Below are 14314 nucleotides of genomic sequence, written 5' to 3'. Positions count from 1 at the left end.
CTCGTCACACCGATGAGATTCAGCAAAATCTGCTAACGAAGAAATCATATTGATATCTGATAACACAGACCTCTATGTTAATACAGCAACAAAATAAATTGAACGATTTAATTGAAATTTGATGAACCACCAGAAGTGCAAAACTTGAATTCAACAGCCAAGGCTGCAGCTTCTCCTATTTAGATTAACAGAAATTATTAAGTTTAAATTCATGTCATATCTCATGCACAAAAGGCAGTGGTATACATTTTCCACAGAACTCTCACCAAAAGCCACAGAAGTTTTTATTTGACTTATTTATATATTTTTATTGAGATACAGCACAGAAAAGGTTCTTCCAATCCTTTCAAGTTGCATTACCCAGCAACAAATGATTTAACCCTCGCCTAAACACAGAACAATTTACAATGACAATTAACCTACTAACCAGTACGCCTTTGGACTTTGGGAGAAAACCCATACATTCCATGGGGAGGACATACAGACTCCTTACAGAAGACATCGGAATTGAACTCTGAACTCCGATGCCCTGAGGTGCAATAGCATTGTACTAACATTTATTCAAATCTCTTTCAAAAAGTATATATTTTTTAAACTTTCATTTTTCTGCTTTTTCAACCCAGGCATTCTTGAGCACAACTTGTGCATAAAAAAAGGTTACTTCCCATTTTAAAAAAAAATATATAAAACCGATCATTATAAACCACTGCCTGTAGTTACAGATCATCCCACTAATGGAAAGAGTTTATCAAAGCATTATTTGTTTTGAACACCTCTCTTGAAAATATCTAGACTCCAAGAAGAATGATCCAATGTTTCCATCATTCAATTCTGCCACAGTTGGTACCATACTACCTCATTTGCCATCCTGAAAGAGCTGGATAAAATGCTCCAATTCAGTATTAATAAATAACTTGTGATGAGCTCGTGTATCTCCTTTCTTTTATTTCCATATTAAAGCTGTAGACACTATATTTACACTGCTCTCTCAATTATTACACACTCTACCCTTACCGTTCCTGGATCTCAAAAAATGTACCTTTTAACGAAGCTGGCCGCCTTCATTGTGTCCAAGCATCCACCTTTCTCTGGTTATTCTTGTCACCACCCTCAGTGGCACAAAACCACCCTGACATTATTTCAAAAGTGCCTGACAGAAACATACCCCACTGCCCTGGTCAACTTGGATCCCTCAAATTATCCCAGAAATAATCTGTGCATTATCACATTTGTAGTGTGCAAACTTGCTGTCACATTTCCTATATTACAGTGTGACAAAACTTCAAAAGGACCTCCCTGACTGTAAAATGTTTTGGGATGCTCCATCAAGAGGCAAAACTAATTCAAATTTCTAACCAATTTCCTTTCCTATCTGCACTCTCCTCTTTGAAAACCATAGTTCCATTACTAGCTTATTTCAACTTATTTAACACATTGCTCTGATGAAGGGTCTTGGCCCAAAACTTTGACTTTTAATTCCACTCTCTACAGATGCTGCCTGACTTGCAGAGCTCCTCCAAGAGTGAGTGAGTGAGGTGTTGCTCAAGGCTGGTGCAGTTTGTGGAGCTGCTCTTCACAGCTCAAGCGATTCAGATTTAGTCCTGAGATTCAATGTTGTCTGTATGTAGCTTGTATATTCTCCCTCTGACAGCGAGTTGAGTTTCCCTCGAGTTTTGCTTTCTCCAGCATCCCACTGGTTGACAGGTTAATGCAGCACTGTAAATTGTTCCTGAATGTTAATCGGTGCTGATTAGAACATGGAGAGAACAAGTTATAGGGAAATTAGCAGGAGAATGTCATCGCTGAGAGTCAGCATAAACAAATAGGGTGAAAATGACCTCCTTTGCCATAAGGAAATAAATGAAGATACAAACGGCTCACAAGTGCACTACAGATTTAACTGAAAGCATTACTTTGCAGATTGGTTCAACCTTAAATTTACAGAGGCGCAGGGGATATGGCACACGAGGATTCGGCAAAGTATGTTTTACTTGGTGACCTCATAATGAAAGGTATCTTGGATGATGACTGATGATATACACTCATGCCCACTTTATTAGGCACAGAAGTGGAATCTGGTGTGGTGTTCTGCTGCTGCAGCCCATTCACTCAACATGTTGTGCATTCAGAGATGCTCATCCGCACACCACTGTTGTAATGTGTGGTTATTCAAGCTACTGCAGTCTTCCTCTAAGCTCGAACCAGTTTGGCTATTGTCCTCTGACCCATCTCATTAACAAGGTGCTTTTCCCCACAGAATTGCCGCTCACTGGATGTTTTTCCGCAACATTTTCTGTAAACTCGAGAACAGGGGTTCCCAATCTTTTTTATGCCATGGACCAATATCATTAAGCAAGGGGTCCGTGGACCCCAGCTTGGGAACCCCTGCTCTAGAAATTATGTGAAAATCCCAGGTGACCAGCAATTTTGAGATACTCAAACTACCCCATCTGGCACCAGTCATTCCACTGTCAAAGTCACTTAGAGCATATTTCTTCCCCTTTCTGATGCTCAGTCAGAACAACCACATGTCTGCATGCTTTTATGCATTGAGTTGCTACCACGATTGGCTAATTAGATAGTTGCATTAACGAACAAGCGTACAATTGTACCTTATAAAGTGGCCACTGTTTAACTGGGGGAATCCTTCAGGAAACATTCAATGACTTTATACCACAAACGCATGCCTTCAGGAATGGTGACAATTCCTAAACAGGAACTGCAGGGAAAATAGCATTTCGGCAGGATGTGGTGTTCAGAGCAATTGTTCTTGCTATGTACATCAGAGGTAAAGACAGACATGTAGTTGTCCAGCCCCTTATCACATCTGACACTAGGTGACTTGACTCTGTTCCAAGTTCAGAAAATTGTAGGGTCATATTCTACTCCAAGATTTTAAACAGTTCATTTTGACGGTACCAAATTACAGACTCTATATTGCAGATGGCATACCAAAGATGGATGCTTTATTTTAGAAAGGTTAGTTTAGGTGGATATTTAAGATCTCACAAATTAGATGAAGTAAACAGACAGTTCTTCCTGTATCCCGACCACACCTCCTATATCAACAAGGCTAAAAATAATTTCACCAGCCATTTATTTCACTGCAGTATTTGTAATCTTGTGCAGTTACCAGCTACTGGAGTGAGCAATGCATTTCAGAAAGTTTAAATGTGTGAAACACGTTGATCAGCAGCTGAATTTAAAGCTGAACTTGACATGCTTAGCTTCTGATGACCAGTAATCAGAATCTGATAATATATCACTAATATATGTCATGAAATTTGTTGGTTTGCAGTAAGAATAAAATGCAAGACATAAAAGTTACAAGTTTAAAAAATTAAGTCATTCAAAAGGCACATAATCTAAAAGGTAGAGGGGAAGAAGCTGCTCTTAAACATTGTCAGCCTTCAGGCTCCCACACCACCACTTCAACGGTAGTTACTCAGAGAGGACATGTCCCAGATGGTGAGAACCATTATTGATGAATGCCGTTTTTTTGAAGCAGTGCATCTTGAAAATGCCCTCAATGGCAGGAAAGATTGACCCTGTGATGAGAATGCCTGAGTCTGCATCCCTCTATAGCAGGGGTCCACAGACCAGTGGCTTAATGGCCTCTTATGATCCTGTGTACTGGAGGCTCCATACCAGGATGTGATGCAACCAGTCAGAATGCTCTTCACCGTACACCTGTAGAAATTTTCACGAGTCTTTGGTGACAAACCAAATCTCCAAGTAGAGCCCCCAGTGTGCCTCTGTGATCACATCAATGTATTGCAGCCAGGATAGATTTTCTGTAAAGTTGATGTCCAAGAACTTAAAAGCTGCTCACACTTTCCACTGCTGACCTCTGCATGAAGACTGGGGTATGTTCTCCCAACGTCCCCTTTCTGAAGTCCACAGTCAATTCCTTGGTCTTGCTGACATTGAGTTCAAGGTTGATGTTGTGATGCCATTCAACCAGCCAATCTATCTCACTCCTCATTGCCAGCTTAGATTCTGCCAGCAACAGGGTCGTCAGCAAATTTATAGATAGCTTTTGAGCTGTGCCTTGCCACCATTATGGGAGCAGAAGGGGCAGAGAAGTGGGCTAAGCACACATAACTGAGGTGTACCTGTGATGATTGGTAATGTTATTTCTGATCTGCAGTTTCCAGCTAACTCAGGGATCCAGTGGCAGAGGGAGGTACAAAGGCCCAGGTTTTGAAGTTGATGATTTTTAATGACTGGATGATGGTTGTAATCAATTAACAGTAGCCTAACATGTTTTGCCATTGTCTTTGTGTTCCAATGCCAAGTGGAGAGCCAGTGAGATTATATCCACTATAGACCTGTTGTGGCAACAAGTCTAGTTCCTTGTTCAGGCTGGAGTTAATTCTGGCCGTTACCAAACTCTCAAAACAGTTCATCACAGCAAATATCAGAGTAACCGAGTGACAGTTGTTGATGTGGCTCACCTTGCTCTTCTGCTATGACTGATTCCTTTTTGAACTGGCTCCAACTCATTTTCCATGCCAGCTCCCTATAGCTCTCAATTCCTTGGCTCTACCTGAAATACCTCTAATGAGCTAAGTCTGCACAACAGAGAATTGCAGAGGGTCACCATTCCTCTGTAAAGAAAAAAAATCTACACAACTCTTTTAATGACCTGTCTCTTGTTTTGTAACCAAGTAAAATCTGACTGATTATTATTCCATGGCAAACTACTGCAGGGTGGACACTGTGCCTCAGGAAATGGACCTCCGTACAGCCACCTTACTTGTGTTTTTCACAAACTGACCAAGTTTTCCCATTACAAGATGCAAGTGCAAAACCATTAGCTGTGACAAAGTCAGAAGTGCCAGGGGAGGGGAGATGTTCTGGTAATTGACAGGAAAATGAAGCCAGTTTGCCTTGTCATAGGCTTAAAGCTCAGCACTGACATGGCCATTTGTCACATTGTCAGGGCCAGCTAGCGGGATGAAGATACTTACTCCAACCAAACCTTATTACAAACTGGTAGACATTTTCTGACAGGTTTCTCTTAGAGCAAACCATATAGACTTAATTGTATCCATTGTGGTGATGTGAACCATTAACTTTATACATGCATGTATCACTGGAACAGTCATTATTTACACATAAACACGAGGAAATCTGCCGATGCTGGAAATTCAAGCAACACACACAAAATGCTGGTGGAACGCAACAGGCCAGGCAGCAGCTACAGGAAGAAGTACTGTCGACGTTTCCGGCTGAGACCCTTCGTCAGGACTAAATGAAAAAAGAGATAGTAATTATGAGATTGGAAAGTGGGAGGGGGAAGGGGAAGATCCGAAATGATAGAATACAGGAGGGGGACAAGACAGCTGGAAAGTTGATTGGCAAAATGGATACAAGGCTGGAGAAGCGAGAGGATCATGGGACAGGAGGCCTAGGGAGAAAGAAAGGGGGAGGGGAGCCCAGAGGAAGATGGAGAGCAGGCAAGGAGTTACTGTGAGAGGGACAGAGAGAGAAAAAAAAGAGACAAAAGGAAAAAACAATAAATAACGGATGGGGTACGAGGGGGAGGTGGGGCATTAACAGAAGTTAGAGAAGTCAATGTTCATGCCATCAGGTTGGAGGCCACAGACGGAATATAAGGTGTTGTTCCTCCAACCTGAGTGTGGCTTCATCTTTACAGTAGAGGAGGCCGTGGATAGACATATCAGAATGGGAATGGGACGTGGAATTAAAATGTGTGGCCACTGGGAGATCCTGCTTTCTCTGGCGGACAGAGTGTAGGTGTTCAGCGAAACGATCTCCCAGTCTGCGCCGGGTCTCACCAATATATAGAAGGCAGCACCGGGAGCACCAGACGCAGTATATCACACCAGCCGACTCACAGGTGAAGTGCCGCCTCACCTGGAAGGACTGTCTGGGGCCCTGAATAGTGGTGAGGGAGGAAGTGTAAGGGCATGTGATATAGATCATTTCAATATACATATAGATCATTTCAATGTAAAGTTTTCCTTTCAACATGGAAATGGGACATAATTAGCCTGACATTAAAATATGACAGCCATGTCTACAGCTCAAAAATCTTGCAAGCTTTGCAATTACATCTTTATTATAGAACTAACATTTCTTTGCTTTGAAACATTATTAAAATTCTATTCCAACTTCTATCTTAAACTCAAAAGGCAAGAATGGTATGGAAATTAACCAATTAACTTCCATATTACACTGAAAAATAACTTCTGCAAACAGCTCAAAATACTTAATGCACTTACTAATATACAAAGATGAATTCTTGTTTCAACAATGAGCATTGTGATAGTAGACTGGAGCTTGCAAAATGAACAAACTTTCAAATGGAAATTTTGCAACTGAATTTTTCACCACTTGCAAAGTTCATATCAGGTTTGGATCTTAAATCATCTGAGCGGAGCAAGATGCAGGGCTTTGGGAGGAAAATAGATGGCCAGCAATGGTTTTATTTGATTAAGAACCAAATGGTTTCTTAACTGGTATATATTTAAGTCCCTTATGCTCTAGAAGTCACAACCCCTGCATTTACCTGGATTTCTGCAGAAATGCTTCAGTCAATCACAGATATATCCAGAACAACTGAGCAAGAATAGAAATGTTTGCAACTCCTGCCAATTTTTTAAACTTTGAAGACTATAGAAACTATTTGCATACAAAAATGCCTCTAAGTGTTATTAACAAAAAGATGCATGCACAGCCCACAGATATCCCATTATAATAAATATTTTGGTTGGAAATGGGAGTTTTTGCTAAACCACATGCATCAAAAAAGCCAACTGTCAAAGTTATTCAAAGTACATTTATTATTAAAGTATGTATACTACATACAACCTTGAGATTTGTCTCCTTACAGGCAGCCTCAAAACAAATCGAGAAGCCCCAGATGAACCAAAACACACGCAATCTGCCGAGGGCTAGAACGGTGGTATTCAGGATTGGCAATCCAGAAGAATACAGAAGATCCTGGTATGACCTCCAGAAAGCCATCTCACAAGTGAAATGGCAATTGGACTAAACTGAAAATCTAGAAGGGTACTCAACAGCTATGGCAGGGCGCGAGTTATCACTTTACATCCACTTTACTCCTGAACCAGCATGGATAACTTTACTCACCTCAATAGTGAACTGACTCCACAACTTATAGACCCATTTAAGGACTCTACAATGCAGTATTATTTATTTACTTTTTTATTATTTGCATTATGTTTTATTTTTTGTCTTTTGCACATTGGCCACATACTTTTTCATAAATTCTTTGATATGAAATTCTATAATTTCATAAATTCTATTTCCTATAAATGCTGGCAAGAAAATGAATCTCAAGGTAGTATATGGCAGCATACAAGGCCTTGATAATACATTTACCTTGAACTTTGAACATAAATATTTCTTACCCTCACTGGTACCTATCATATTGGCTCCTATTCTCCTTCCCAAAGAAACTGTTGCAGAAGACAAGTTCAAAACCTTAAAGCTCAGCGTGGCTGACAAAAATTTTCCAAATGCTGCATTTACTACAGTTTTCTTAGTCTAACATATAGGTGTGTTTCTTAAATTCACTGATTCATCTTTCTCCAAGCCTACACTCATCAGCCAGCCTATTCTTCATCTCCTCACAGCAGCTGTGAGCAGCTAAAGGCGAAGACTTAACTATTTTCCTCCAGATTTCCTCATTCTTTCCTATGCCATAACTATGAATATAAAATTACCATAGATGTCCCAGGGTTATAAAAGGCACCATGTTACCAAAGGTCTTTTCATCACAGGGATAATGTTGGGAAGTCATGAATCTACATGACTAAATAGGCAACTACAATAATAAATCTTGCCACATCCAGCTGGTACTTTCAAACACCATTGCTCTGACTCTTCACAACTACAGCACAGGTTTGTTGCTAATGAGGAATGTCAGGAGGGACTTGAGAAAGTTTAGCTTAAGATATTGACACATACCCCTATAGTCATCCGTCACATATTCCATCACATTCAATTGTTGGATTGAAGATTAAGATTAGCTTTATTTGTCACACGTAAAGTGAAACAGAGTGAAACTTGATTGAATTAACGATCAACAGTCTGAGGATGTGCTGGAGGCAGCCTGCAAATGTCACCACACTTCCAATGCTAGCATTGCATGCGCAAAACTTACTAACCCTAACCCGTATATCTTTGGAATCTGAGGCCAAACCGAAGCATCTGAAGGAAACCAATGCAGTCACAGAGAGAATGTATAAACTCCTTACATATAGCAGTGGAATTGAACCTGGGCTACTGGTGCTGTAAAACATTACGCTAACCATGACCACACCATCTGGTATGGCACAGACCTGAGAAAAGCACCTGGTACATATGGCACAGAGGGCAATACACGATAGCAGCAGGACAATGAGAGTACTAGAGTAGAAAAGATATAAGAATAGTTCTTTACTGGAATTCTATTTGCCTGCAGTTCAGGGGAGATTCAACATTTGACACTGCAGTGTTCCATTAACTATAGCCACTTATATAAAAGCATAAAACAACTGTGCAGGGCACTCAGTCCTTAATGAATTTCAAAAATGTTCCAGCATCCCAAACAGCAATTAATATTATAACTCTCTAGAGCCATTTACTAATGGACTTTATGCACTTATCAATGAAGTGCCTCTTGGCAGAGCACAAAACTCAGTTGTGACAGGATGTTTCCAGTGCCTAAATGCAGCTAGTGATTAATCTTGCCTTCTCACTTGGAACTAGCAGTTACAAAGTTTGTTCAAATGTGCTCCATAATAATATCTCTCTTCATGAAATAAGATGCGAGACAACGGTTTACAAGGCCTAATCTTGTTTAATCTGACAGCTATAGGTGAATCAAGGCATGGAAGATAAACTGAGAAGGGCTACAGGTCCTGTCATGAAAGGCAGTGGTGAACAAGTATTTTTTTTTTATTATTATTTGGAATTTTTTGTCTGCACATGAACAGACATCTTACTCAACCACAACTTCAGTAATTATTCCCTTACCATAAAGATTCAGCTTTCACACTTCCTCATCCCTCCAATGCTAAAAACCTAATAAATCCACAGTATAGATGGGCCTCCATTGAAGGCACTTCGCCAGGGGAGGTTGAACAAAAGTTTTACTGCATCCAGACAGAAACCAAGTGAATACATGGGGCTCTGATCTTGCCTTGAGAATTCAGGCTAATCCTCTGACAGCAGCAAGTAGATTTGCTTACATAGCAACACAAAGTTTCCTGGCAGGACCGCAGAGGACTCCATTCAGGCAGCGGAGAGCTGAATTTGTTGCAGTCAGAAGAAATCTGAAATCAACACCATGATTTAACAGACTCCAAAGCAACAGCTGTTTATTCCGTTACTCCATCTAGATGCCAATTTCAGAAAGGTCACCGACAGTGGACTCGAGACACTGATCCCTCAATCTTTGCTGCTCCTTCCTGCTCCAGTACAGATCCCATTATGCAGCAGCATAACCCAGAGTCACGGGGGGAAGTCACCAGCTCCACCAGCTGGGGATTGATGAGAAAAGTGTTTAAGGGTTTCAAGCAGCCACAGGAAATTGCAACTGTTTCCGTCAATCCAAGCTTTCATCACTTATTCAATGGTAAACAAGTTGCTGACTCAGGACAGGGATACGGTCATTATTTGAATGGTCTGAGTCAGTATGTGAGAGAAAACAGTTTGTGGCATGGATGTTAGCAAAACCTCACAGGCAAACTGAAATTGCACTGGGGGTTGTGAATCTTACTGGCTTATCTTTCTGCATGCTCCCATGTTGTTCAAGTGATTCCTGTATGAAAACTAATATGACCTATAACTGATTGATTGGAAGGCTGGACATGGAACAGACATGTGATATTGTAAGACTACCTATCTCAGAAGCTTGTGTGGAGAGCTGTTTTACAGGCTCTCCTACTTACCAAGTGGCAGAATACTCCATGCTGTGAAGTGCCATTACATGAACTTTAGAACTACAGAGGACTGATACTAAATAGTGAGGCATCACGTTACTTCTAAATGTTGAGATAAGTTGACGAATTCCCTATGTACACTTAGCGGCCACTTTATTAGGTACAGGAGTGGAACCTGCTGTGGCCCTCTACTGCTGTAACCCATCCACCTCAAGGGCACACGTGCTGTGAATTCAGAGATGCTCTTCTGCACACCACTGTTGTATTGCATGGTTATTTGAGTTGCTGTTGCCTTCCTACCAGCTTGAACCAGTCTAGCCTTTCTCCTCCTACCCATCATTAACAAGAGGTTTATGCCCACAGAAATGCTGGCTCACTGGATTTTTTTTTTCCGCACTATTCTGTAAACTCTCAGAGACTTGTGTGAAAATCCCAGATCAGAAGTACCTGAGATACTCATACCAGTCTATTTGACAACAACAATCATTCCACGGTCAAAGTCACTTAGATCACATCTCTTTCCCATTCAGACGTTTGGTCAGAACAACTGAACCACTTGACCATGTCAGTGTGCTTTTATGCATTGACTTGCTGCCACATGACTGGCTGGTAAGACATCTGCATTAACAAGGTGTCCCTAATAAAGAGGCCAATAAGCATTTAAAATGGCCACATGGAAATCAAAGTAGAAAAATTCATCCTGTTCAAGAAAGGAGGAATTTAGAAAATGAGGAATCGTCAACTATTCTGACAAGTGAAAGAACAGGAATCTATTATTAGTAACTTTATTATGACTACAGGGCACACAAGACTAAGTAAACAATTATGAAAGGAAAACTGGTGTATATTTCTACAATACAGCAAATTATTTGGCATACTTTGATAATAAATTTACTTTGAACTTTGAAGTTGTATTAAGAGTGTAACAGACAGAAAATAACAGAAGCTAGACGTATTATATTTGTATTTTCAAAAAGCTGGTGAACAAAATTACCTCCTGAAATTATAAAAATAGGTCAGCATAGAACTAAAGGGACAAAGAGGCAGAAATGGATAATTTCAAGCTTGCATGCTACAACCAGTGGGTCACCACAAGGATTAATGGTTAAGTCATGATCAATTTATCATCAATAAAATTGATTATGAATGTCAGGTGGCTTGAAGGTTAATTGGCAAACTGTGGAATTTATCCATTTGTTTAAAAGAACAAGCCTAATAAGATAGTAGGCTGTGAGCAGAGCAGGATATAAAGAAGCTACAAAGTAGGCAAGATGGAATGAAATGTGATTCATCCATGTATGAAAGACAAATAGAAAAAGCAAAGTTAATATTTAAATGGTGAAAGGTAAAGAAATGCTGATGCCAGAGGGACATTCAGAACTATTGTGTACTCTTCATAAAGACACGGTTCGCCAGCCAGTTACAGCGTTCCAGCCAGAGGGCTTCACCCACCACTGAATTGACTAGACAGGGACATCAAATAAATGCAGAGGCAGTGGTGTCTGCTTCATGAGTACCGTATCATGGTGGGTCTATCTTAGTCCTGCTCCCCCAGGCTGGATTATCAGGCAGTCAAGAGTTGTCCCTTCTATCTGCCAAAGGACTACTCCCTGTTATTCAGATAGTGGTGTACATTCTACATGTGGCAAACATCAAGCTGGCACTGGAGGAACTGAGCACTATGATCAAGTCACAAGAGAGTGTACCCTGATGCCCTGTAAGGGACTTCAACCTAGCCAACTTGAAGACTAACAAACTATCATGTCACCTGTGGTACCAGAGGAGCCAACATATTTGACTGCTGTTACTTGATCAAGAACGTTTACCGCACCATTCTGTGCCCGCACTTTGGCAAGTCCAATGTACGCTACTCCCAATGTAGAGGCAGAGACTGAAGACCCGCAGCACCGGTGGTGAGACTGTGAAGATATAGTCAATAAAGGCAAAGGAGCATTTATCGGACTGCTTTTAATCGGTGGACTGGACCATATTCAAGGATTCATCTTCAGACCTCAAAGAAGAGACACTATTTCTTGTATTATGTTTCTGATGCCTGTCATTATTTGAAATGCTCTAAAGTGACTCTGCTTGAGAGTAGATTCAAGGCTGATAATAAATTTTTGAACTTTAGGGGTAATCATTACCAATTTGGGAAGGGCATGTAGTCGGGCTGGAAATGGTACCATCTTATTCTAACATACACCTTACTCAGAGGGCAGAATGGTCTCACCACACTATCTACATGCCCAAGATTGGCAACAGAGGCTGAAACATGTGTTTCTTAAACCACTGCACATATCTGCTCAGCCAAGCAGAACACCAAGCACAGCACAAACCACACACCTACTGAGCATTGCAGCAGCCTGCAATACTTACCCGTTTAGGTCCATGGAAGATTTTCCTGGTATTTTCCTTGGCTTTTTCCTGTCTGTTAATTTGTTTCCTACCAACATCAGGGAAATTGGGATTTGACTCATCACTGAACTCCAGAGGATCTGAAAGAGTACAGATTACCACAATCAATGTGAAACAGAAAGGCTACTTATAAAACTCTTATCATCCAAGTGGTATAATATGGTAATTTTATGGGTCAGCACAGCAAAACGCTGGCCATATTCCAATACATGTAGTTTATGATCAGTGGACTTTCATAGCTACAGTTTTTTGATTCAGAGGGTAATTCAAACTAAATTTTACTTAAATAAAGTATTACGATTGTAGTAAGAGCAACATTACCTAGATATTTTACAGGAAGTTTAACTGGGATTCATTTAGATTTTTTTCTTGATCACAATGCAAATGGCAAACTGGTGTCAGTGATTTGCAGAGATTTGCTGCAATCTGATTAATAAAATCCCTTATTTCTACCTGATGATCTAGGACACATTCCAAAGAATTATATAAAGAGCAGGAGAGAGGTTGCTGACTAATATCACCCCCATAAATCAGTACAATGAAATTATTTGCCTGGCCATGACTGCATTGCAATTTGAGTGTTCTTGTGTGCAAATAGGCTCCCAGAGTTGTATGACTTCTTTAGTTAAAATGTGTTTTTAAATAAGGAACCCTAGCATTTACTCCAATGTCAAAAATCGTAATATCCAATGACATCCTGAGAGCCAATCGTAAACAAACTACATGATAAGCTATCAAGTTTGGCCAGATGCCTAGCCACTAGGACTAAAGTTTTCATCATTAGAATCAAAGTGACCTCCTTTTCATCCACAGTATAAAACCGATAACGTGCCAGAAGTACGTCATTCTTAAAAGAGCACCATCATTCACTTCTTCAGTGGGACACATGTAGATCCAGCAGTGCACCGTTCAGAAGCTTTCTGCAACTGTTCTAGTGCAGGTGGTCAAATGGGCTATAGATCTTACTGCAGTTCTGCTTTAATGGACAATGACTGAGATTTATACAGGGTTGCAAAGAGTGTTCGAGTCCTCAACATCAAATCATGTCACAATATATTACACTAAATGTAGCAAGTCAAAGTGCTCTGAACTCCATGGATTTTCTAATTACTGATGTTTGGAAAATAGTCAGATTATTGAGGCATCAGCACTAACCAGGGTGTCATCAAGGACTGAGTGAAGCTTACTAGATATGTACCTAAACAGCCAAAACCTGGAGATCTATTGGACATATGGTAAAATTCAACTTGATAATTCTTTACAATTGACACAAAACAAATGAATAGTTTCCTTCTGTTGAATGTTCTAATTTGTTGTGTGGATAATACGAAGAGCAGGCAATTATTTTGGATAATCTAATTTAAAACAGGACACTTATGGATGAGAAAAGCAAATCTGGCCAAATCTTGCTCCCACACCCTATGAACAAACCACCATGATCACTTTCTGTTATCAACTCTAAGTTGTCAACTCTTCTGCTTTCAACTTACTACATCCAATGACTGATGCTATTAAGGTTTAACACTTGTTTGAAGTTATCTCTTTCCTTCTGTCAAGGGTGAAAAGGCAAACTTCTCCATCTCACCTCAACTTAAAGTTACAAAATCAGGAAGTGAGTTTAGCACATTGTAGATCGTCTTACAATACTTCTGAGAATGTTGCAATGATTCAAAGGACAAAGTTTTCTCTTTCGCAATTTGTCAAGTGCTTATGCTTATTTTCCGTTGAATTAAAAATGGAACATGATGGGGTCATCCTATATGCGCAGAAATTTTCTTCTGCACATTTCAAGTGGGTATGGTAATATTATTTGCAAAAGAAAATGATTCCAATTTCTATGAGAATCTCAGTTCAATGTTAGAAAAATTCATCAGATTGCATTAAAAATGAAGTCTTACATATTTGTAGCACCTTTCACAAGCTCAAAACATCTAAAGTCAAAATCCTTTCAAAGCATCCTCTGTCATAAGAAATGCAAC

At 40.1% G+C, this 14314-nt stretch overlaps 1 protein-coding gene across 2 annotated transcripts in view; it reads right to left on the bottom strand.

The window, feature by feature from the left end:
• The window catches only part of LOC140212077 (wings apart-like protein homolog), a 187237-nt gene that overhangs the window by 87070 nt on the left and 85853 nt on the right, over positions 1-14314 (bottom strand). For both annotated transcript variants that reach the window (XM_072282570.1, XM_072282569.1), the window contains one exon: positions 12297-12415. In XM_072282570.1, the coding sequence (XP_072138671.1) occupies positions 12297-12415 (119 nt within the window). The remainder of the gene's footprint in view (positions 1-12296; positions 12416-14314) is intronic.

Source organism: Mobula birostris, chromosome 18 (assembly GCF_030028105.1).
Source record: "Mobula birostris isolate sMobBir1 chromosome 18, sMobBir1.hap1, whole genome shotgun sequence".
In the NCBI taxonomy this organism is placed as follows: domain Eukaryota; kingdom Metazoa; phylum Chordata; class Chondrichthyes; order Myliobatiformes; family Myliobatidae; genus Mobula; species Mobula birostris.
Note: the sequence above shows the minus strand (reverse complement) of the source record. Positions and strands in the feature narration are given on the sequence as shown.